The sequence below is a fragment of the Lagopus muta genome, chromosome 2 (genome assembly GCF_023343835.1).
Source record: "Lagopus muta isolate bLagMut1 chromosome 2, bLagMut1 primary, whole genome shotgun sequence".
Taxonomy (NCBI): Eukaryota; Metazoa; Chordata; class Aves; order Galliformes; family Phasianidae; genus Lagopus; species Lagopus muta.
The window spans coordinates 27,509,805-27,537,455 of record NC_064434.1 but is presented as its reverse complement, the minus strand read 5'-3'; the positions used below and the strand labels follow the sequence as shown (position 1 = coordinate 27,537,455).

The 27,651-nt window shown below is 35.2% G+C and overlaps 1 protein-coding gene across 9 annotated transcripts in view; it reads right to left on the bottom strand.

The window, feature by feature from the left end:
- Nucleotides 1-27,651, bottom strand: part of ADGRB3 (adhesion G protein-coupled receptor B3) — a 459,396-nt gene that overhangs the window by 159,344 nt on the left and 272,401 nt on the right. For all 9 annotated transcript variants that reach the window (XM_048936529.1, XM_048936524.1, XM_048936532.1 and 6 more), the window contains one exon: nt 27,574-27,617. In XM_048936529.1, coding sequence (XP_048792486.1) covers nt 27,574-27,617 — 44 coding nt within the window. The remainder of the gene's footprint in view (nt 1-27,573; nt 27,618-27,651) is intronic.

Sequence of the window (27,651 nt, the reverse complement as noted above, 5' to 3'; positions counted from 1 at the left end):
GTTTGGTAAGCAACAATTAACTTCTATGTAATATACAGATTCTGAAAATTTTCAGGAATTCTTATCTTCCTTGCATATGGGATATTTATGATGAAGCTGCATATCATGCTCCCTAACATGTAATTCCTATATCTTTTCAAAGAGGCAATCTTAGATTCCTGAAAATAAAAGTCTTTAACTCATGCTGCCTGGCAATTTAGCTGACATTTTACCCCCTTTCAATTTCAGGCAGAGATTAATAACTGATGCACCCATAATAATCAGTTCAGTTATTAGAAGATACTTTTAAAATTAGATGTTTGTTACCTTTGCTCAATCATGCATAGTTATACATAGCAACTGTTCATCGCTTGTTGGAAGCATCAACTCACCAAGGTATTTTTGTAACTTTCCCTCTCAGTCATGCACACACACCTGAAAACTGCTAAGGAGTTGGAGGCTGAATCAGAGGTCAACAGTGCTAAAAATTTCTCTATCTAGTCCCTTCTAGATACTGCAGAAAAGTGTCAATTTCTTCAGGGACAAATCCTTGCTCTGAAGGATTAAGCTTCTCTTCTATCAATAAAGAGAAAAGACTTGGAAGAAACAGTAACCAAAGCAAAGAGTAAAGAGCCAAGGCCCTCAGAGATCTGCTAGAACAAGATGCCCTATCTAACCTTATCTCAGGACCCTATGTAAGAACTGCCCCAGCAGGGTCACTCTCCATCTCCTCACAGCTCAGCCCTGCCCAGCCACGGGCCATGTCCAGCTGAGCCCAGCTGAACTCCCAGGCCTCCATCTGGGCTCAGTCTCAGCCTGTTCCCACCCCCAGGGGTGCCTGAGGCTGCCTCTGACTGTACTGCTCCTGGCTGAGGCAGAAAGATACATCCTGGTGCCAAGCCTTGCCTAGCTCTCCCCACTGCTCTCTGCCCCAGCTCCATAAGGCCTGGCAGTGAGTGCAGAACCACTACCTATATCCCTCAGTCTAGTGGCTGGAGAAATAAAAAGCTAGGAAAAAAAAAAATATTCTATTGCATGCACTATGCATGTTGAGAGATGGTATAGATGATGCAGAAATAATGAGTTGACTAGACTTTGGTGATAAAAGGGAAAAATTAGGAACTCATAAGTGCAAGAAGTCATTGGAAACCTTCTTACAGGTATTTACTGCAGTACACTTCAACACAATGCTTATTTTTCTCTTCTTGAGGTACATGGAAGATAATAAATAATAAGAAAGTCAACACATCATTTATGCTATTTTTAATATCTGAATTTTGGGGAAAAAAAAAAGCAGAAAAGAGTTCTAAAGCTCTTTGTATATACGTGTAATTTATGGATTTCAGTCAAATGTTTAAAATTCATCCACACATTCACATATAACAAACACTTCATCAATTTCCCGAAAAGTCCTGAAGCTGAAATGAGTTAGTTATGAGGACTCCAAGCTTAACACAAAAAAAAAAAAAACACAAATAATCTAAAATAACCACTGTGTGAATTGCATCTAAGTCTATGTGTCTACTTGCAGCAAGGAAGACAGGTATGTTATTCTATTATCTGCAGTAGCGTGTATCATTATTACAGCAGAGAGAGAGAAACAACTGGACAGGACTTTTTCTTTTCAGGGCAGAAAGGTTTTAGCCAGTTTTCTGGTTTTATTCACAGAATGACAGAATCTCCAAGGTTGGAAAAGACCTCTAAGGTAGAGGTGTAGCCTCATCAGTGCTGAGTACAGAGGGCTGATTACTTCCCTGTTCCTGCTGACAACAGTAATTCTGATACAAGCCAGGATGCCATTGCTCTTCTTGGCCACATGGGCACACTGCTAATTACAGAATCACAGAATTGTAAGGGTTGGAAGAGACCTCCAGAGATCATCGAGTCCAACCCCCCTGCCAAATCAGGTTCCCTACACCAGGTCACACAGGTAGGCATCCAGGCAGGTCTCATCTCCAGAGAAGGAGACTCCACCACCTCCCTGGGCAGCCTGTTCCAGTGCTCCATCACCTCACTGTAAAGAAGTTCTTGCGCACATTTGTGTGGAACTTCCTATGCTGCAGTTTCCGGCCGTTTCCCCTTGTCCTGTCTCCACTCACCACTGAAAATTGTGTAAGTAGCTAAGATGAAGCTGTGAGCTGAATTTGTAAACACGGGATCTTGAATCTATAGTGAGCATTTAGTAAAGAAAGACTGAATTAGAACCTCAGTATTAAATAGTACTTCCAAATACGCATTTAAACTGAGAGTATGTTTACTTTCCAACTATGAAATAGCAATATATGTCTGTCTTTATCTTAGTTTAGTATATAAATAAAACTCAAATGCTAGTGTGTCCCAGCTGCATAAGAGTTACTCCAGTTGGTTAAGATAGCTTACAGCAGAGCCTGCTATCACAGCAGGATGATTACTCATTTACCCATGCCACAGGCAAACAAAATATTTGCTTCTGACACTTAGAACAGCCTATATTTTTTATGAGCAGTCCATGCCACATGTTCAACTTCCTGATTGCAGTAGAAAGATGTCCTTAATTTAAGATTGACAAGACAAATAGAATTGCCACTTCCTCAGTGGGAAAATTAGAAGTGAAGAAGAGAGTTTTATACCTCAGTAGAATTGATCATTGTGACTTTTCTGAGCTAATAATGAAGGAGGAAGAATTAAATCTGCAGCAACAGTGATAGCTTTCACCTGACAACTAAGAACCATTAGGACACAGACAAACATTGTGTATAGCTGTGAGCTGAAGAATTACATTGTAAAGGCCTGATCTCAACATACTCTTAATAACACATGTTCTGACTCCAGAAAAAAAGGAAAAGAAAAAGAAAAAAAAAAAAGAAAAAGAAAAAAAAAGAGCCGAGCATAGGGATTTTTTCCTTTTACTCCCACACCCATTCTCCACCTCCCACTCCTGACATATTATGAGAAAACTCTTAGACACATGATGGAACAGCTGATTTTTTTCTGTGACCCACTCAATCAGAAATTAAAGAACCACCCCTGGTAAAACACCGCAGTTCATAAGCAGTGGGATAAGTCTGAGAGATATGCTACAAATGAGTCTGTAAAATTCTTTTACTGTTGGAGATGTTGCACAAGATTTTGCACCAAAGATTTGTTTTTTTGGATTTTGTGAGAAGCAAATACTAAAACAAAAACGAGAACAGAAGAAATTGCCAGCAAATGAATTTCACTTCCATGAAAAATGTCGACATTTTAGAAGACAAATGCATCCTATAAAGAAGACAAAGTGAAGCCATCTTGTTTTCTGTCCCTTTCTCACACAAACTATGCAATTGAAAAAGATCATAAAAATTTTTCTTGTAGACAATTACACAGCAATACTAAATAATTCACTAGATTCCTTCTGCAGACCATGGCAAAAATAGCAATTTCTTTACCTTTTCTGAGTGCTACCACAAATAAAAAACAAAAGTTACTAAATATGGATATAGTTTGGTTTGCTTCTAAGCAGAGCAATGGAAGTAGAACAATAAAATGATCTAAGAAATTCAAATATTTAGAATATTATTATTATTATAGCACATTATTTTTCATGTGTTGAAAGGTAACTAATACTAATATGAGTGTGTCTGCATGAAGTTTAAATTCCTTCGCAGATGGTAAATAAAAAGACAAAAATAAAACGTATCACTCAATCTACATACTTCAAAAATCATTGTTCATTCCCTTACTATTTGTTTTAAAGTGAAGTTATGACCTCAAATATTAAAAAGAAAAAGTAGAAAAAAAACTATTAAAAATAATATACAGAGTGAGATTAACAGGATTTTTGTTCAAGAGAAATAAGTGCTAGAAAGTGACACAAAGCAGCAACATCTTTTTCAGGAGGCAGTGCTGCTGTTGATGGGTACTGAGGAAATGAATCAATGATGGCTTAATGAATACATCCTGAATGCAACGTATAAATCCCCACTTTTCTACTCAAAGCAAGATGTTTGACTTGCTGGCTTGTTTCTCATTCAATAATTTATCCATTTTTACTGGTTAGACTCTTCAGGGCAGAGATTATGCTAATTGTGAAAATGTGGATGTGTGTTTTTCCAGGTCTTATCAAAAAGTCTTCTCAATCCCTTCAGTTCCACCTAGAGGCACAAATGTACAATAGCAGCAAGAATACTCATCGTGTACATAAAGACTTATGAGTGGGAGGAGGAAAAGTCTCTACTCATCAGGTCAAGAGAAAAAAAAAAATATGAGAAGTGTGGAACTATAAGAGAATGAATCTCATGGATCTCTGTGTTGGCAGCTGATTCTTAGATGCAGTTGAAGAATTTACTGTGTTAAACGCATTTATGTCTATTCCTGGGAAGATTCTCCTCTGTCTGAAACACAGAGGCTGATTTTGAAACTTTTCCTGCACTATCCTTGTTACCATTCAGTTTTGTCAAATCAAAAGGCCAGTTTGGTTGGAAGGAATCTCTGGAGATCATCTAGTCCAACCACTACTAAAGTAGATTGCACAGGAAAGCATCCAGAAGAGGTTTTAATATCACTGGAGAAGGGGATTCCCTGAGCAATCTGTTACAGTGCTGTAATCCTCACAGTAAAAAGGGTTTTTCCTTATGTTTTTATGACATTTCCTATGTTTCAGTTTGTGCCCATTGCCCCTTGGCTTGTTTCTGGGCACCACTGAAAAGAATGTGGCCCCATCCACTTTACATCCATTCAATAGATATTTTTAAATCTTCTCTTCTTGAGGCTGAACAGTCCCAGGTCACCCAGTCTTTCCTCCTAAGAGCGATGCTTCAGGCCCCTCATCATCTCTGTACTCTTCCACCTGACTCTCTCTAGAAATTCTGTTTTCTTTGAACTGAAGAGCCCAGAACTGGACATGGTGTTCAGATGTTGCCTCACCAGAACAGAGCAGAGAGACAGGATAGCCACTGTCAACCTTCTGGACACACACTTTTTAATGCACCCCAGGATACCACTGGCCTTCTTGGTCACAAGGGCATTCTGCTGGCTTATGGCCAGCCTATTATCCACCAAGATAACAAGGTCCTTCTCTGCAGAGCTCCTTTTTACTACATCAGCCCATAATCTGTACTGATACATGAGGTTATTGCTTCCCAAGTGTATGACTCTGCACTTGCTCTTGTTGAACCTCATAAGCTCATCTCTATCTGTCCAGGTCTCACTAAATGACAGTACACCCTTCTGGTGTGCCAGCCACTTTTCCCAGCTTTGAGTCATCAACAAACTTGTTGAGGCTGCACTCTACCCCTCCATCCAGGTCACTGATGAAGATGCTGAACAAAACCAGACTCAGTACAATCCCCTGGCAAACACAGTCTCCAGTCAAATTCTGCATCACTCAATGCAATGCTCTGCCAGTCAGCCTGTTCTCAATCCACCTCACTACCCACTCATCTATCTCACACTTCCTAAGCTTACCTACAGGGATGCTATGGGAGACAGTGTTTTAGTCATAGAAGACAAATATGAGGTCTGCTAAAACAGACATTCAGACTGATTTATTTTGAAGTTAAATTTCTTATATATCTACAGAGAAGTCTGGATTCTGTAATTAAGCTACCAGGAAGGAAAATATTACAATGATAAAGCACTTCTGAGATAATTTTTTAAAGCTTGTAGAAAACACTAGTCATATTTTACGATTCCTGATTTCCCAGTATGTATGGGTATTAATACCATGATCACTGTAATACTCTTTTGAATCGTATCTTAATTATATGCAATGTTATAAGATGCCAAATGTACATGGAAGTGAATACTCAAAGTACACAGTGCTGAAGTTCACACATACATGGTTACACTTCAGACATATCCAGTACAAATGCTGTAGGTCACATTCTTATCTGATACACTTCAGTGTTGCTTAGAAGATTCCAAGCTACACATGAAAATCTTCCAGTATATCTATTAAAATGCATTAACTCAAGCATTATCTTTCAAGACTGGTCAAGAAACATGGCATAACCCATTCCAACACGAAGGCACATTGATTGCTTATAGTAGTGCTGTTCAATACTTCTTTCAAATAACTATTTTATTATATTTCAGTGTTCTATAAGGCTAGTTCCTGTGGAAAGTGGAGGATTAAAAGTAACTCAGTGTTTCTAAGATTTGACTCTTAACAATCTAGTGTTCATACCCTCAGCAAAACAGCTGTTCCAAAAGCTTCTGAAAAAAGTTTTCTTACAGAGAAAAGCATTTACACAAGTCTGAAAATTTACTGGTCAAAGTAACAATTTTTCATATCCTCTATTTCAACATGTGAAACTTTAAGAAAATAACAGAACTCTTCCTTCTAGTTTGATTTATTGAGTCAATTTATGATCACTATGTCCAAGGCTATTTTATGCAAACACCTCTTTTTTTTTTTCCTCTTTTTTTTTTTTTTTTTTTAAATCAAGGTGCTTCTGGTCTACCAAAACCAAGTTCTGAAATTACAACATACAGCATTTAATTAATGAATATAAAAAAATCTACCAGCTCTAGTATGTTGAAATAATGAGGTCCTACCATTTGTGCAGTACAGTTTTAAGTCATATTTATTTCCCTAGTAACTTTAAAATAGCCTCAATGAAGGTCAAATCTGACATTTGTATTTATGAAGGATATCTAATTCTATTTCATTAGATGATACTTTACCAGTTTTTCTCAAATCAATTTTGACTCAAATAGATTACCACTTACTTCTTCGTCCTTTTCCATATCATTAATGCGCAATATTACATCTATGTGCCCCACTTTTGTCACTCATGCTCAGGAATGAATTCAGACTGAAAGTGGTACAAGAAAGGGTTGCTCTATTTTCTATTCCCTATCTATTCTGAAAGAGAACTTTAAAAGAGTTTAAATTGTTAAATCTAGTAAAACAAAGACTGAAAGAGATTTGAGAACAGTGGTTATATCCATCAGCAAAATAATGAAGAAAAGGAGCAGTTTAACCTGGACAACAGTGTGCATGGACAAGTCAAGACAAATAGGTTCTGTGATGGAACTTCAATAAGAGAACCTTATGATGTAAGCTTGCCTGCCCAAGCTGGTTGAGTACACAGTGACCTGAGAATTTTTGCCCAATCCTGCTTGACACAGTGTGAGAAAATGCTCAGATACTGTGTTCTCTTCAATCAATCTCTTCTTATTGGTACTTTGATTTTCCAGTATGCTTTTCTCCTGCATTATACTGGAAATACATCTGTAATACACATTAATTCTGGTGCACGGAAAAATAAGTCCAAACCAGACTATCCTGAAATAGTGCCAAAGGCAGTGTTGTATCAGCACATCCATCAGAGAAAGATATAGACATAAGATAGGGTGCTTTTACAACGGCTAGATCCAGCTTTGGGTCACATCAGTCACATTATGCATTTGACTTTGTACGCATGAAAAAAGGTTATTTGGGGAAAGAGACGGCATGAAGGGTTGTTGCTCAATTTAACTTCTACTACTTGTGCTCCAAGCTGACAAATCTTGATTCTGCCTTCAATTGATTGCTAAATCATCCAAGAAATATGGAGAATAAATTAATGTTATTGGATCTTATTTTAAAAGCATTAAATAGTAATGGTAAAGGTATGGTCTACATGGAAACATTATCTGAGTTTACCAGCATGCACATATGAAGTTCTTCAATTCAAAGTTTCCTGAAGATGAAACTCATCTAAATCCTCATTACCAACGTTCACAGAAATACTGAGTTTTTGTTTTTTTTTTGTAAACAGAAGTTAAACTAAAAAATCTGAAATGAAAAGGAAGGAATAAAGGAGAAAAAAACAATATTGCAGTTTGTTAGAGTTTTTCTTCTTACTATGGGAGTATAAGTCCAGATAAATAATAGCCATTCCTGCAACTGGGTGGAAAGATCATTTACTAGGAGGAAAACACTACTATAGCTATTTTGCTGTCTGCTTTAATTTATTTTCTGCATTTATAAACAGCAAATCTTCCCTGACTCAGAAAATAATACTGGGTACCTTATATAGTGCATCAATTATGGAAACAATTATATTAACTCAATTCCATCCTGTTCAATTGGGAGTCATGCTCTTTTTGCCCTGAATTTATGTTTATTTAAAAAAAAAAACAACCAAAAAAACAACACATCTACATTGTTTAAAGACATTGTAACTGTATCAGGAGGGTTTGGATATGTTTACCTGCTAATATAGCAATCTTAAGTTTAAGCTATTTAGCTCAATCCCATAATAGTTTCTTATCATCCTGGAGATTTTGTTCCGAAATATTTAGATGGTTTAGAGTCATTAGCGTAGGCCAGCCTACAGTAGATTCAGCAAACTGCGTCTCTTTATTTACTGAAATATCTTTCCCTAGGCACTCAAAATATGCTATCACATGGGCTGGGAAACTAGCAGCGTTTCCCCCATCTTTCTACTACAGAAGCCAGGCCATACCAAGGAGATTCTAGGGATTCCAGGATGTCCCCAGGTAACTCCTCTTCCAGGAAAACAGGTTTCCCCTATCCAAACCAACTCACTACACCTTTTAAGAATACCATCTTAGGGTTTGTATTACTTTTTGTAGATTGCTCCTGCCTTGCTCAACGAATGCATTGGGCAAGAAAAGGCATGAAATTGCATCTGATCAGTTTTAGGATAACCTGTGAAAGACAGTTGTCCGAGACCAGTAATAAGAAAAGACCAGCTTACCCTATGACAAAAAACAAGGGTTCACTGGAAGCGCCCCAGAAGGAAGCACCTCTATTTGTAGATTATTTCCCTTTTAGCTACTAGTCCTTACATGAAACTAGGGAGGGGTGGATCCACCCTTTCTGGTCACATAGGTGAATTGCTTGCACCTGTGTTCCTAAGGCTGAACATGTCTCTTCACCAGATGCTCAATCACTGTTTCAGGCCACAGTCTAACAATTCCCAAGCAGTAAGTCACAGTGACATTTCTGCAATTTGTTCCTGAAAATCTTTCTCTCAATAACAAGCCCAACCATAACAAAAAGCATAAAGTGACCATATGCTAAGAAACAGTGGAAACTTGATAGATGAACAATATCACAAATTAAAATGGAAAAAATTTACAATAGATTCAGGAATATTTAAGAAGTCTAATAACTCTTTTGCCCTTTTTTTTTTTTTTTTTTTTAAATAATGCCAGGAAAAATAGAATATTTATTTTGTGCACCAGTGTGCTGATGTTTAGCACTGTTAGACATTCATGCTTGCTTAAACTAGACCAGAAACAACTATATTTCAGATATTTTAGTTCTCAAAGCATTCCCATGAAAAGGAAGACAAAACAAGAAGTATTCATTTGTTGTGGAGAAACATAAGGAGGACATAACTTAGAAACTGTAAAAATCAAAGAAAATGAGAAATACAAGCTTCCCTTGTATAAAGAAAATTACATGCAGTTATTTGAATCACAGTCCTTGCTTAGATTTTTCCATGAAGCTTTCTAGAATATAATAGCAACAAAGCTTTTCAGAATACAAAAACCAGAAAAATATTGCATTTTCCCAATCTATTAGAAAATATGCTAGCACTAATGTTTTATTTTTCTAATGATTATACCAGATTAAATTTATCTGCATGCCACACAGATGGCAGAATTGGCCACTAACATTTGTATATTATCTGTATGTATACGTATATATGTATCAAGTTATAGTTTTATTTTGTATGTTTGTATGTCAAAATGAATTGTTTGTATGTCAAAATGAAATAATACAAGCTCATGCTGTATTAGAAACCATCTAGAGAGATGAGAAAATCTGTATATTTTATAGTAGACAGAAAAGATCATTTTCATGATATTATGTAAAATGATTTAAGAAATGCAATATGAACTGACATATCAGAGAAAAAACTTACACAAGCTTTTGCTGATCAGAGGAAGCAAATGTATATTTTGTACTAGCAGTAGACTGAAATGGATGACTTTATCAGAACTGCTGAGTCAAGTTTTATGTTTTCTTTCCAATTCCACCTAAGGGCTACTCCTAGAGATTTCTGAATTCCCACAGTATCAACACGGAAATAAACTGCAGTGCTAAATAATATTTTATTTTCCTATCAATTCCTCTCTGAAATCACTGTTTAAAGCTGGGAAAGTATTTTCTCAATAGTCTTAAAAACTGAAAGTGGAGGATGGGTAAGTCTTATGGCATAATACATTTCTTACTTCTAGGTCTTAATTCTTACCACCATTTTAAGCATTTCTTCCTCTTCTACTGCTCTGGACAAGGGACTAAAGAAAAACAGATATTTTCATTGTCCAGATGTACAATATTTAAATTGTTCCTTTAGTGTGTCTCATTTCTGCATTTAAAAATGATGAGGACCATTGACTTTCTGAATGGGAGCCCTTCCCTCTCTAACAAACAAAATAAGTTGTCAGATACTAAATATCTAATACGAGATAAAGAGTGCACACACATACAAACAGTAAATCATTTGGTCAGTACACCAGAAGGCAGAAGTTGCCGTTATTTCCATTGTACTAAAAAGAAACTTCTGAATGAGCTTACTTCCTGAAAACAGACATCTTCATTCAGGGATTGCATAAAGTTTTCCAGACAGCAAAACTGTACTTCTCCCTCTGTTAATTGTAGCTGGTCCATGAAAAGCTCAAAATGGTACCTGTTATTGTATATTTTCGTAAAAATATTTTCAGTTTCCAGTGAAAACATTACAGAATGGAGTCTTTTAAGAACTCTACTGTTACCCAGTTACTTTTTTTTAAAATCAAGAGCCAGTGCCCTAGCCTTCATCCTGCAGGCAAAATATTGCAAGGTTTGAAACAAGTATCTTAATACCAAGAGAACAAAATTTGAACAACTTCATTGTAAAAAAATATACTAGAGCTGCTTGAAAGTAGTATTTTATTATGCTGGCCCATGACATCAGAGGCAGATGTTGGTGGTATGGCAGTAGAGGTTGAACCTTTCTGCAGCAGCAGGCCAGTCTGACAGAATAACATTTGACGTGGAAATGCATATGAAACAAAGGTGTGCCACTGAATTCTTCCATACGAAAAAAAAAAAAAAAAGACACCCAGTGACATTCATTGTTGCTTGCTGGACATTTATGGAGATCAAACATTGGAGGTGAAAACACTGAGGTGGTCGGTGGAACATTTCATCAGTGGTGACAGTGACACAACCAGTGGTAGGTAGGCAGACTTTTATGAATGTGGCATGCAGGCCCTTGTTACTCACTGGCAAAAATGCAAAGCTAATGGTGGTGACTATATTGAAATGTCATGCTTTGTGACTGAGAATTTGCTCTATGAAATAATGTTGTTGTGCTCTTTCAATTGTAGTTTCCACAAAAATAAATAGGAGGCATTATTTTTAGAGCAACATACATACATGCTATTCTAATACTACTGCTCCAATGTTAATTAAAAATATTTTATTAAATTAAGTGGATATTTGCACTCATCTAAACACATACAAGTTTGTTCCAAGAGATGGGAGACTCACATTCTAAATGTTCATTTTTTATAAGTCATATGAAGTGATGGAGTCTTGGTACATTTGCAAAGTAGTCCATAAAACAGACAAGTGACACAAAAACCACTTATCATTGTTTTCATTTTATTTTATTTTAACAGAAAATAATTTATTCACAGTTACTGTGTAATTTCTTTCTTTTCTGCAAAAAGTTGTCTGAATCAGATGGAAGATTTGTATTTTGGAAGAATACTCTCTACTCATGAAGATTTGCATTCTTGAGGGCAATTTCACTAAATATACAGAATATAATTTGGCTCTTAAAATTAATTCAGACTGCTATAAAATCAAAGTTTATATTAAAAGCAAAACTGGCTTAGCAGAGTTTTCAGATAAAGCTTCCAGCAGAACTATTAAAGAAGATACCAAAAAACTGCATGCTCCACCTAAAAGTTTTTGTTTTTTTTTTAAAATTTTACTTTGGCTATTTCCTATCTGAAATGAAAATTATTTAGCTGAAGGTTAAAACTTACTTAAAATGAAGAGAAAAACAGTTTATGCTTCAGCAATCACTTCTGGAGTGAATATGGATTCTTAGAAATATATTACAACAAGAAGGATTAAGTAGATTTATTCTCTCTAGATATTATACAGTTACTAAAATCTTGGGATAGGCCTTCAATTTATTACATACCTATTGTCAACATTATATATTTGCAGTATTCATTTTTGCAGTATACACATATATTATCAGTAAGAAAGAAATATTGTCTGGCCTTATGTATGTACACTCAAATGTACTCAACAAAAGTCACAATGAACATGTTTATCTTGACTACCTCATGAACATCTGTCAGACAGCTTTTCTTACTGAATGAAGTAAATTTGTGATGATAAGTATATCAGTTCTATGTAATGTAAGTAGGTATAGTTAAGAAATTACAATGGCCCCAGAGTATTTTTATTTCTGTCTATGAAAGATTGCTTCTTTGTTGTAATAGGGCAGGGGATTATGTCTTGGTTCCTGAAATAATTTCAGCTTACAGAATTTGAGAAAGCTATCCAGTGATGAGCAGCTTCTATCACAACTAGGCTGCTAACAGTACTTGAATAAGCTAGATGAAAGTAGTGTAGATAACATATTGACTCTGCACTGCAGTACACTGCAGTGACTTCACATTAAACGTAGTTTGTAAATGTTATTTTTCCTTTGCATCTAGAAGTCCTTGAAGCTTGGTGACATCTGCAGTAATACTTGAAATATTGTGATCAACATTACAGAGCACTGGATAGGAAAATCAAGGAAACTAGAAATAGTAAAATGTGGGATGCTTCTTGGTAGGTGTTATTTTGCAGTTCATCACAAGTACAAAACAGGAATGTTGCTATTAGTCACATATATTTGTTGCCATTTTTATGTACACAAGAAAGACTTTAAAAAGAGGAGAAAACCAAACAACTCTATCATCATCATCTTGATCTTTTTTTTCTTCCTTGTCCCAAGAGCAGGATTTTCCTCCTTTTCTTCCTTTTTTTTTTTTTTTCAAAACCACACAGGCTGGGAAAGCAATATAATGTACAGAAAATATATCCTGAAAATGCGCATCTCTTTGTACACGCATAAGCAGATATGGAAGGTTTGAGGCTATATGATAGAGGGCTTTGAATAACCTTCTGTAAAATTTTCTAACTTAATTTTTAACAAAACATCTCAATATTCCTTACTATAAAATATTTCAATTGTGCAGAGATGTGGTGATTGACTCACCATTTCTGGGGGCGTTCAAGAAACATGAAGATATGATACTAAGGAACATGGTTTAGTGGGGAAATATTGGTGGTAGGTGGACAGTTGGACTAGATGATCTTAGAAGTCTTTTCCAACCCTAATGATTCTATGATTCTATGTTCCTGAATATTACCTTCCTTTGGTTTCTGGTAAAACTATTTAGACAAGGTATGTTTATGCAATCTTAATCTCATCATATGGTGAGACGTAGGTCTCAGAAGAAATTCTGAAATGGTAAAAGCACAGTTGAGATTTATTTGTCGGTGAACTAAAAACATCAGTAAATTTTTGAGTTCCATCTGATTTTTAAAAGGCGCCAAATGTTTAGCAAGAAAAATGTCTGTTTTGGTTCACATTTGTCCTGGGATCAGATTCAGAATTTCAGAGAAGATAAGTATAAAAGAGCATGTGACAATCATGACTGTCATCAGTCCTACTGATACATGTGGCACTTACAAGCACAAGAGTTAAGTGATCAGTGTCTGAGAACAGTGAATAGGGATACAGGAACAGTTTGAGGAGAGTGTTCACAGCAGCCTTGAAGTAAGCATACACAAATCAGAAAACTGACAGATGTCTAAAGCACCACTTTTTAGGCATCAAAAGGGATTCACATCTGATACTACTTTCCACATTCTAACACCACTTGAATACAAATGACTGACTTGTTCCCTTTTAGACAGAACTATCAGAGGAAACAGTACTTGTGTCTCAAACAAATCTCAATAAAAAAGGACATCTGGAAATTAGCTCCTCATTTAGCTCCTCGTACCCAGAAGGAGTTCAGAAGTAATTCTGAGATCGAAGTCTGGATTTAAGATCTTTCTCAATCTACAAACTGTTGAGTTGTGCCAAAGTCAGCACATACATATATGATTTATATGGCCAGGAAATGGCAATGAGGGATACCAATCCTAACCAAGTGATGATGCCTTTCTTCTTGTGTGGGAAAACATGGGAACTCTCTTTCAAGGACATTTGTAGAGATTACTAAAGGGTCACTCACATTATGAAAGAGATGTATCATGGATGCAGAAGCTTTGGGTTCAACATCCAGCTCTGTTCTCTCCTTACTTTATTACCACTCTGGAAGCCAAAGAAGCACATCTGTTTTTGGTTTTGTTTTTGTTTTTTTTCTTCTTATTTTTAAAGCAGTCTTCATTTATTTTTTTAACCTGATAGGTGTTATGATATCATTATCATCTTAATAGTAGTAAGTATTTCTTTTGGCACCCCCAGACCTCTTATGGATAAGGAGAATCAACCAGAGAAAATGCACAACTTGAGCAGTAGAGGAATCACATGTTGTACAGTGCTGGTGCAGTTCACTCCAGCTACGAAAATGACCAATAGGCCAAGATTAGTCTGACTTCCATGTCCCTGATTGAACTTTTACAGCCCGCAGTTAGAATAGTCTGCTTGTTGCTTATTGTAACTCATAAACACATCCTATGTCACTGAATGAGAATATGAAAATATAACACCATTCTGATGCAATCTATTTCAGAAAGTACTGTATTAGTAGTGTTTTTATTCAAGCATGGAGTTTTGGTGTATTAAATTCTTCATTGCATCTATTGATGAATTTAGGTTTTGTTAAAGGCTTCTATATGGTTCTTCTGTAGCCTTACTGAGAAAAGAAATGTACAAGTAAAACCACAACTGAAGTCCATGATGAGACTATTAGAAATACCTGATTTCCTGTGAAAGCAGATCTGTTATAACAACATCCAAAATTAAACTACTTCCTTATAACCACACATAGGACTTCTTATACCAGATCAGATTCCCAAGGTTTTGTATGACTTGTATCGTTGCTCTCTGTGCTTTCTTGAGACAAACATTTTAAGAAAGGAATATTCTTGGCTTTAAATATATAACAACCTACCTAAGTTTTCTTTTAGCACATATATAAGAAAGAGACTTTCAGTTCATCAAAGCAAGAACTTAAATTATGGGAGACAAAAACTGCCAAGAATTTGACAGGCACACTTGTTTAGTGTGGAAATATCAAGCTAAATTCACATAGACTGAAGATAATGAAGCTACTTATAGAAATAAGCAGAGTACATCCTACTTTGCTACATTAGGGTTCTGTTTTACATTTTTTTCCACCAAGAATTATAGATAAGAGGTAATCTCTATTTTTCATAGATACGAAAAAACAAACCAAACGAAAACAAACAAACAAAAAAAAACTGTCATTGACATATTTTCTGACAGTTACAGCATTTTCACCCAGCTGGTGAGCAAGACAAAAACAGAAGTATTTAAAAATTAATCTACATGTAAATATCTAAAGAGATTGATATACAAAGTACATAGTCTAGAGTACTAAAAGCATAAAGTCTGAATTAAGTTAACTGATTGCATGTACAAGAGCAGAATGAGTAAATATTGAATTACTTAGTAATTAGAACAGGTTTTTTTAATGTTTGTTTTTATGTTTGTTTTTCTGGAAATAATTAGTATCCTTATGTTATTCATTGCCTTTTTAACACTCAAGTAAGTGTTTGAAGTTTCCACATGTTTCACAGATTATGTTATTGTAAATGGCAAATATCTCTCAAAGATATATATTGTTACTTTTACACCTCCTTCTGGAAAGACTGCATAAAATGTAATTTTTAAAAAAGTGATCTAATGGTGATCAGAATTTATGACCTGTACAGCATCTTGAAGAAGGGGCTAAGATATGAGGTCTGAGAGATAACTGAGAGTAAACAGAACCCAAACGTGATAGCCTTAATTGTGGAATTATTCAGTTCAAGGTACAGAAAACCAGTTGTTTGTTTGTTTGTTTTTAAAATTATTTATAAGGCACAATTCATGAAAGTCTGTTATATTCTTCATTAGTTTTCTTACAACATAATGCTGTCAGCTGACACAGGTAATCCCTACAAACAGGATGTTTGCACGTAAATTGGTTCTACTTTGTATTCACAAGTACTTTCTGTCTTGTTAAATTAGTCTCAATACATGAGTAAGCACAAGATCAATGGGAATGTGATGTGACCCATTCTATTCTAATTTTTAAGGTTTAGAAAACATTCTCATTTATATGAAGAATAATAGACAGTTGAAAGGCTATTTCTGAGCTTTTAGTCTTTAGGAGCTGTATTAAGAGGCCATCAAAAGTAGTGAGGTACAATTGTTATTAATAAATCAGAAGTTTGTCTTCATTATTTGTGTCATCAGGCGCAATCAGACTAGATTTTCTACTTCATAAATTTAAAAACTCCTCATTATTAAGAAAATACAGCAGAGAAACCATACAGCCAGAATATTTAGCCTGACTGATTCTTTGCCTGTATGAAGTGATAAATAGTATATATTTTTTTCCTCTGGCAGGGACTGAAAAAGGAGAACTGCTTAATACTGCACTAAACTTGCTGCGGTTCAAAAAAGGAAAAAAAGAAGCTGTCAAATACATGAAATTCTCTTTTCAGGAAGATATCATTTTCACAGTTTCCACAGTTTGCATTTCTAAAATGTCTCCTCTTAAACAAAACTAAACAAATAGACAAACATACAAACAAAGAAAAAAATCCAGATGAAAAAATAGTAAAAACACCATCTGAGAGGTTGTTGAGGTTGGATAGTGATGACCTATGCTTGGAAATCTGCTAAAAATAGTATCAGAAACTTGTTTACATCCCCAAAATACTGACCTTCTTGTTCCTTTATTTTTGTGTATTCTCTCAGAAATAATTGCATTAATCAAAATAAACTGCAATGCATAAGTTTAGACAAACTAGGAAAAAAATAAAAGGTTATATAGGTCATAAAATGACATTTGGATAATAGTTGGAGCTGGCAGTAACACAGAAATGTTCTGAAAGAGGAGTATCTCTGAAATAGCATGCCCAGTATATAACAGGAACTTCACATATACCAGAACGTATTAGAAAACACCTTCCCACCTTTCTACGTCCTCCCTGCTTCTTGCCCACAAATGTCTGTACAAGCAATACCTTTGCTCTTCTGAGAATACGTGATGAAATAGTGGCACTTTTCATCTGGGATTTTGATGTGTATGATCAGTCTTAGATATTTGTGCACATATATACTGGTCTTTCATGGTTCCAGAAAAAGACATAAAAATGATGTTCACTTTTGCAAGAAGATAAGAGTGAAGCAAAGAAGATGGGGAGGTCTCTTCCAAGTGCTAGATATTTTCCATGTTGCAGAAAAGTGTGTAATTCTAGTGGATAGTTACAACACTTAGTACTCTCTCATGTTAGCTGAAATACTCACTTATTGTGATAATAAGGTACTTCTATATTTATTATTTTATTAAAAAAATAATTAAGATAAATCCAGCATTGTTTTACTTCTGCATTTATAATGGAAAATACAGTGTAATTCACATTAAGTAATGCTGTTTCATCTGTTCTCTAATGTAAAAAACTTTAAAAGCATGTAGAATCTATCATCAGGTAAATGCATACTGTGCTTTTAAAGCATACTTTGCTGTGTAGTAGAATGAAGAAAAGGATGTTTCGTGTATTTGTTGGTACAGCAGGGGGTTGCAAAAACATTTTATAAGGTTTCTTGCTCAAAAGTTTTAATCAGCTCATGTATATTAAATTATAAAGTATCTGTGTGCGTGTATAGGTACATAAACAACTGGAGTACTGAAAACACTGGATGCTTGACTATTGACACACAAGAAAAAAAGGAGAGAAGACAAGGGAAGAATGAGTGATATGCATTAAAAAATAATAATAAAGTGTTGATTTTTTCCTACGACTTAAGTATAACCTGCTTAAAAATCCATTAAACCATCTCTTGAATACTACTGACTATATCTCTCATTTCAGAATGCTTGTGTGAGCTGCATATTACACTGCCTAAATGCGGGGGTCATTCATGTGAATTCTGCTTTGTTTTAAGGAAATCTTTCTTTCTTTGGTGTGTTATTATCTGATATTTGCCATTTTCTATGTTAATCTATTTTAATATTGTATCAAAATCATAGCTTCTTTTTGCAAATAATTTCAAAATTGAGAAGATATCAAAGAAAGTGCCCTCAAAATTGTAAAAATTAATCGGATATATCTACATAACAGTCAAAATTGCACTTATGTAGCATAAGCCTACATAATTTCATTTTAAGCCCTGTCAAAATAACATACTCTTTACATGATAAGTTCGCAAACAAACTAAATTCATTACGTGTGACTCCATTTTTCTGGTTCTGCATTGCTGTATAAGTCAGAGTATACAATCCCTTAATTATTGTCATTTAAGTCCAGGACTCCTGTATTTGTGCCAATTATCTTGGAGGGATTCTGGCTTTGGGTTCTCAGTCCAGCATACTATTTAAGCCTAGATCCTCAAAGGATCTGTTGGTAGACTTGACATCAAGAATATACCTATGTTAGAGAATGAACTGATAGAAATGTGATGACATTTTAATTCCTATTTTTGATATATGCAAAGATAATTATTTAATTGAAAGAATAAACATTTTGCAATATTTCCAGAGAGTAATTGGGAGATGTATGGGAGAAGACAACCACCAGAAATTACATCATTAGGATAACAAGTAGCGCTGGGAATCATAAACATAACCTTACCCTGTGAAATTCAGAATTATATAATCCATTACTTAGAGTAATAGCATGTATTACAGGATGATATCCCCAGCACATGAGCTTGATATGTTATTATACTTAGTTAATTAGCTATGTAGGAAATCTCTTACTCAAGAGTATCAGAGAAGACGATGATGACATAAAATATCATCCCAAAAAGCAACATGCTTTCAGCTAAAAATCTATTCTGCCACAACACATCAGCTATTCAATGCAAGAATATTTTCATTTAATTACCTTGCTTGGAGCTGTTTATCTAGTATATTTCCTTCCATTTAAAACTTTTTAAAATCCTGATATACATTTGCAATACTCTTATTAATGTCTAGCCATCAAACATAATATAATATTAATAAAACCTATTTTATTCATATTAAGGGGTATTATATTTAATGTCCTTAATATCTTAAAAATATTTATAATTCAACTGATTAAAAAACAAAACATTATTTTAAATATTTTAAGCTTGTTTCCAAGACTTTCAATTTTATGGAAAAATTCAGTTCATACTAGGTATATTTCTTTAATCAACTGTCTGAAAATGTAATGTTGGCCTCCATTGTTTCTATTCTAAACGACTTCAAACATCCCAGCTTGTATGAGAGAGGGATGACTTGTGCTCTTAGTAATCTGGACAGAGATTAATGAAATACAGTAGCAGTAGAGTATATAGTAAAGCAAACTCCAATATAACCCCTTACAAAGGGAAAGACAAAGATGTTCAAATGCACTTTATGATTTCACCATGAAGAAATGGAAAGCATGATGAGCAGCCCATTTAACGAATTTTCCTCTTGATTCTTTTACTCAGTGTAAACAGAGCTGTTGAGATTGGAGGAGATTCAGAGCCTCACATCCAGGAATGCAAGCATGGATAACTAATGGAACATCAACAAAAAACATCTCCAGAAACTGGTATATTTTCTTGTAGGTTTTGCCACACATCAGTGACAAAATGTACAGCTACTATGCTAGAAATATTACAGTGCATCTCTGTGAATATTGGGATGTTTCAAAGCATGAAAGGCTTAAACTCATCTTTATTTACACTGCACTGAGATTCTTCTCTGTATTCAAATTCTCAAAATAAAATTCATGAAAATAGCAGTTAATTACAATAGTCTATGAAAGTCAACCACACACATTTATTTCATTTTTTTTTTCTCCACCCTATGTGTGACTTTCCACTAAATAACCCATCACCAAAATTCTACACTGAATATTGACCAGATTTTTGCCAGTGAGGACTTAAGGACAGCGATTGACGTCATGAATAGGCACGTGAAGGTCTTTGCTTCCCTCTAGTGACTGCTCCGGAAAGAGTTTTTACTGAATCTGCTTATCTTGATCAAATATGGCACAGATATATAGCAAAGGCCTAACTACATTTTCAGATACCTGTATCAGTGAGATGCTGATACAGCATGGAAGATATATACTTGTGACAGCATTTGATAAATATCGCAGACCTTAACTTGATGTGTGCTTGACATTTTTTTGTGGTGGAATTTTAGGTTTATCAGTCAGATATGATTTCAGTGTTGACAGTACAGTAACAATTGGGGGGAACACCATCTTAGGTGCATTTCAAACTACATCTCTTTACACTCCAAATATTTATTTTAAGATCATTTTGACATGAAAACACTGTTCTTTTAGAAAGACAGCCAAGTTTTGGTGAATTATATGATTCTTTAGTATCAGAGAGAATACTTATCATTTCAATTAGAGTTATATGCATACGTTTGGAAGTAAAGACAAGTAATTCCACAAACTGTAAATGGTCAAAAATGTCTTTTATTATACTTCATATTCATATTACTTGTATTTATACCACCTGAAATTCTGTCTTTGTTGCACTGACTGTAAATAAATTTAAAAATAGTGAGTGTGTATCTGCTGAAAACCGCATACAGTATGATTTGCTTATAAGGAATTTATGTACATGATCTCTTCTTCTGTTCTCAAAGGGAATGGAGAAAACGACAGATGTGTGCAGCTTTTTCTCATATGGATACATAAGATTTCCCTGATTTTTCATCTTCTTAGGTTAACTTGAGAAGATTTCATATTTGTTTAAGTACGTCATAATACAAAGACCTTTAGTTCTATGGCCCTACCTCTCTCAGAAACAGAAATAAATTCTTCAGGACTGTCATGTCTCATCTTAATAAATGAAAAAAAAAAATTAAAAAAACCCAGAGGAATACATATATATATAAAGATATTTAACCTTCCTGCATCGCAACAGGAAAATGGTAATCAGTTTTCTCAGTTAAGGCTTGGGAGTTTGGAGCTCGAACTCTGCTTGGGTTTTGGGTGACATCAGACAAACAACTTTGTCCTGTTTTTTTTCCCCCTATCTTTAAATGAGTGAGGGCAATATCAACCTTGTTGTAAGTTGCTTTGACATCTACACGTGATGAACTATAAGAGTTGTATGGTGTGAGAAAGGTTGAGAAACTTTCTCAGCTTTAATCATCATATGTGCTTTTCAAAGCTGAACTGATTTTAAACAGTTTTCCCCTACAACAATCAGTCAAAGTACAACACATGATGGATTTGCAGATCCCATTTGCTGCATTCCTTGTTGAGGTATTACAAGGAAAACAAAGATTGTATTTTATTTGACTTGGTAGCGTCCATGACTTTTTATGGAAACATAGTATGACCAAATTATTTGCTGTTGTAAACCATATTCAGACTGGTTAATTATCTTCTGCCCTCATTATATACTAAAATGTCAAAGATACAAATCAAATATTTAAAATTGATTATGAAAATACAACCACTAGTTCTTTTTATTCGTATTTCAGAATCCTAATTGCTTACAATTACAAAAAATGCTATTTTTAGTTTCTGGAAATCTGTATTTACATAGAAGCAATAAATAGCAATTGAATTCTCAACAAATGTGTTTGATTAATCACTCAGCAGAAATTCAAAAGAAAGTGAACTTATTATTAAGAATTAATTCAATTTCCATTTTTTGCTATAAATCTCCGCAGGTCATGTAAGCCTGCTCATTGCAGTGTAGGTGTTAGTGAAGAGCAGTGTTATAAAAAAGAACTAAATTATAAATTCCTCCCATGTATATAATGATTCATTTTCTATGTGACTTAAGCAAAGAAAAATCTGGTTTGACTCTTTTTTCAACATAAAAACACTTCACTTTATATCATGTGCTATCTACATATTTCAGCACTGAGTACACCCGAATTGCAGTATAATCTTATCAGTCTGTAAATTTAAATTTGTTTTGATAGAGTTTTTATGTGACTTGTCCCCTGATCTGATCTGATCTGATTCAAATCAGTCAAAACGTTTTAGTTGTCTGCAACGGATTTTGGAACAGGCTTCTCATTCCATATAGTTATGACAAAAAAGAATATGATTCTTTCAATTTTGTATGCAAGACTAAAAAACACTACATAGACCCCATGCATATAACTCTTTATAAAAGTGGATTCTCCAGAATGTATTTATGATTTGAGTAAGTTCATTAGTATTAATTCTTTCATTATATTTCACAAATGAAAGCATAGAAGCTAGCAGAGAAGGTAAAATTTCTGATGCTAATAGAAAAAACAAAGCCTCAGATGGTATGTTATACCTACATGAATTACTCTCATTAGTTTTCTATTGTAATTACAGAAAAATCTATTATTTCCTCCATATCTTCCTGGTGAACAAAACACTGTGACTGTAAAGTAAGGAGGCATTACAATTCATATTTCAAGAAGTGAACTCTGACTTTTGGTATTCTAATTATTAGATTACCACCTTCAGACATTTTGACCTGAGTTGTATGTAGTCATCTTAAAGATAACTGCTTTTGGCAGTTCATGGCTTAGACAGGTGTACTCTTCGCTGGGTAAAAAAAAAATGGAAGGCTGGACGCGAAGAGTGGTGGTGAATGGAGTTATATCCAGATGGTGGAAAGTGGCTGAGGGAACTGGGATTATTTAGTCTGGAGAAGAGGAGGTTTAGGAGAGTTCTTACTGCTTTCTACAACTACATGAGAGGAAACTGTAGCAAGGTGGGGGTTGATCCCATTTCCCACATAACTAGCAACAGGATAGTAGCTAGTTACTAGCAACTAGGTAACAATCTAAAGACCAGGAGAGGTTCACATTGGCTACTCGGTAAAAAGAGAGTTGAACGCACTGGAACAGGCTGCCCAGGTAGGTGGCGGAGTCACTGTCCCGGTTGGCATTCAAGAAACATGTAGATGTGGCATTTAGGGACATGGCTTAATGAATATGGTGGTGATGGGCTGATGGTTGGACTAGAAGATATTTGAGCTCTTTTCAATCTCAAAGATTCTATGATTCCACGATTTTTTGCAAAGGCTTGTAAGTCCAGGCCAAGCAAAGAATAACACTTCATCATGGTAGTTTAGAAAAAGCAATAAAGAAAGACAAAGCTGATTTGCATTCCCTGTCAATTTTATCATGAGGCAACAAGATACAAAAGTTATTTTGTTGGTATGTGTGCAAGCTACATTGTACAACAGCTACATTCTACCCTGTAAGCAAATCTATGAGAAAATTACAATTAACCAGTAAACTTTTCTTTGCACTGAATGAATTCCTTTGCACACAACTTCTACATAATTGTAGCCAAATCTACCAGGGAAAATAGGGGAAAATGAATAAAAAGCTCTAGGAGATGTTTTTTTTAAAAATAATTTAAACATTTTAAATCCTCTTTTTAATGGAGAATGCTTTAATATAAGTATGGAGTGAATTACCAAAGTTATGTAAGTTGATACATTTTCTCATTTCTCATATGTAGGTATTCATGGTTTTACGTAACTTAAGGGTTGCAAATCACCAGAAGTGTAAATTTGTATGGCAATAGGAAAAAAATATAAAACAGACCTTTCACTTACCCTAAACTAAGATTGCATTGTACTACTGCCAACTTTATATTCAGCAGGCACAAACTGCTATGAGTACACATATGGACAAATAAAAGGCTGTCATACTGTTATAACATCCTTCTGTAGCAACTGGCAGAAAAGAGCCCCAGAATCCTAAAAGCCTTTTCTTTACTTAGTGTTAAAATGTTATGTCGCACCACAAACAGCTATGGAGTGCATTGGCTACCACTGATACTTTCCTACAGAGAGCACATGTGCTTGCATTATGTCTAGCATGCTCTGAAAAGAACAAACCAGCTGCATTGTTTTGCTAAATAGTCAGTGATCATTGAAACCCCCATGTGAGGTGCTATCTCATTCCAGTGATCTCTGTACACCGCATCTTCCACAACCTCGTGTTGTTGGTGTTTGCTGGTGTTGCATGTGAGGGTGATACTTGTCATGATCAGTACCATGTTACCAAGTATCCAGCTTCTTACTGAGTTATAAATTCTGCAGCCACTCATGCATACACATGCTGGATCTGCTAAGACAAAGGAATAACTCACCAGCAGATTTTCTTGTGTTCTAGGACTTCATATGTTACGGCCATAGATTCATGCATTAGAGAATGCAACTAAGCTCAGAAGAGCTATTCAGACAGCCTACAAAGCTGCCATACTATATGATATCTTTTAAATGGAAATGTATCCATGCATATTCTTCAAACCCCTGGGTTTACATAGCCTTACCCAGACTTACATGAAATAAAACAAGGAAAGGAAAAACAAACAATGATAGTTATATGGCTAAGATTTAGATGTGGTGCGCTCACAAGCACATGGAAAGAACAGTAGAATTAAACATAGAGATGCTGGGACTCAGCTCTTCAGCCCATGAATATTTTCTTAAGCAGGATGGCAGAGTTGAAGCAGGAAAGGCTGTGAGTAACACACACCGCACTGAGCTGGCAGATCAGGGGGCATGGGTTGCTTCTAGGAGGCTGAAAAGTTGTCCTCAAGGATCTCCTATAAATCAAAAACTGAAAGGCTGGTCCTGAGGATGTAAGTTCTCTGACCAGTGGATTCTTTGCTGGTTGAGACTCTCACCACTGCCCCCCTCTTCCTTCTTTACCTTTTTAGAGACGCAGGACGAAAAGGAGAAAAAAATTCAGAAACTGTTTTTAGGTACAACCAAGAGCAATCATGACACTGAGCTTGTTCATGAAGTGTGTGGACAATGTTCTCAGAAATATGGTCTGAGTTTGGGGTCATCTGGTATGAAGTCAGGAGTTAGACCTGATGATTCTTATAGATCCATTTGCACTTCAGATATTCCATGATACTATGATTCTGTGAAAAGTCATACCTAGAACAAGATCAATTTCTTTTCTTTCTCTTGACAGACTGGGATTATTGCATCACAAACAGTTCCTGACACCAATGGCTCGTTCATGCCATGGAATGCAAAGCAGAAAAGGTGCAACCCTTCAGTGATTTTTTCTTTGACTTGGTCAAAGGAAATAAGTTATTTCTCCTTAAATTGTCATTTACTAATATCCCCAGTATTTTCTCCTACACTGACAGGAAGAGAATTCAGTATCCTAAGAATTTATTAAAGGACAACATTTAGAAGTATACTGTCTGGAACAAATGGAATTCAGACTTTCAAGGAAAAACAAAAACCAAAAAACAAAACTAAAAACAAAAAATCATAGCACTGATTCTAGCATTTCATATAGAGAAGCTGGAATACTTGAGGAAATATCTGAACTCATAAACAGATTGGTTGCAATTAACATGGACAGATGTGCCATACATATATATATATATATATATATGGGAGAATCAACTCTAACTACATAACAAATAAGCGGATTTGAAATTCTTCTTTGGAGCACATGACATAAAATTTATTCTTTAGTTGCACTGTCTCGATACTGTACACATATTTGCCCAACTGTGTATGGAGAGGATACAAGTTTGATAAGTGAAAAATCCTATAAAACATCATCACAGGGAAAAAAATCACGCAATTTCATATAATCAATGAACTAAAACTGCTTGTGCCAAATTTGGAGTGACCAAATAGTCATGGATGACAAAGGCGGGAGGAGGGATTTGAAGATCTGGTATGATCAAGAAGCTCCTAGACTCAGAACTCACTTTATGGAGAGATGATAAGGAATTGCTAATTAGTAGTCAATCTACTATCAAGTATGCCCAAAAAACAGGTAAACAAAGCTTTCCTTTCTGTTGGAGAAGTATTATGCTGACAAGATCAGTAGAGAAAACTACTGTTTACTGAATGTGAACTTGCTACTCGTGCAAATGAAGACAATGCATATAAAGGTGGCAAAAACCATTAGAGGATACTCCTGGCTGAAAAGCATTTAATTAAAAAATATGTTAGCATAGAGTTACTGCTTAGTTAGGAACCTTCAACTAAAAGCAGAGTACTTTTGTTGGATTATTTCCAAAATGCTTGCCAAAATCTGGTTATGCAAAAATCACCCGGTTTGGAAGGACGCAAGCGCAGCACAGCTCTGTGGATCTGCAACACGGATGAGGACTTCAATCTATCAAATCTGGTTGCCTGTTGTTGACACTGTCTAATTCCTGAGGCTTTAGAAGTGGAAAAATAAAAGCAAAACCACCAAGAACCCAATTGCATAGTCTGCCACATATTGAATTGTTTGAGATTTATGAATGATAAATTCAACATTATGGATTTTTCTTAATAAACATGAAGTATCAGAATATGAATTCAGACATATTCTGGAGTAAATACCAGTCAAATGCTACAGAATATAAAAAAACCCACAACGGTCCAAAAAAAAAAAAAAAAAGATCATCCATTGCCCCCACTGCTGTGATCCTTTTCATAAGAGACAGAGGAAGAAAGTAGCATTTTGTTCTTGCTATTTGCTCAGATAAGAGCATTCTTATAAAATAACACAAATACATGTATAAAACATATGATAATCACATCCATTAAGAATTTACTGGTAGAAGATATTGCGAATATTTGATGGCTTATATCAAAGTTCAAAGCTATCATGTTAGTCATCAGTGTACTGACTTGAACTCAGACTAAAGAACAAAAGCACTATCAAATTCACAGGCATACAGCATCTAACAATGAAAAAGGCTCTGTAAAAATGTAACATAGATCATAGACCTGGACAAGAAATACATATTTTTAAAAATTGTTACAGCAATCACACAGGAATCCTTTTTTGAAACATTTAATCTGTATTTAGCCAAAGTTCACCTTGACTTTAATGGGAGATTTACTGTGAAACATTAATGAAGTAAATTACAACTGTGTAAACTTGGATTTTTATCTAAAACACACTGATTTTACTATTTTACCTCTCTACAGAGCCATTTTCTGTTTCACTGAAGAAGGAACACTCTAAAAGGTAGCAGACAACTGCTATCAAGCTTTCACTACCTAGTATACAGCCATTATTTTATTAAGTTACATATGACATTTGCTCCAACTAAAATGAAGATTGCTGTGGGTTTCACCATTGAAAACGATATTTCTCCCTGCAGGAACAGAAATGGGAGCTTTCCTTAGACACCTGTTTGATCAGTTACCCACTTGTCTGTTGCTCAGCAACTGCCATCTCAGAACTACAGCTCTCAGACATCCTCATTTTAGTCTTGAAAGGGCAGATTGAAACATCACTACATGAGTAACCTGTTCCTGGTGAGATTTTGTGTTATTTCAGTATGAATAACCTCAGAAAGGAAGCCTTGTGACTGGAGAACCCAGTACTTCCACTCTACCGATGGATGATTTTACCTGTCCTCACACCAAACCTTTCACTGAGTGTGTATTTCAATATTATTAGGTGTTATAAATATTTCAGCCATAGTCATAACAGCAAACATTTGTCACTTACGTTCTTGAATCGTCCCACAGCACACAATATGGATTCAATGTGCCCTGAAAAACAAACAGAGAAGCACATTAGTTATTG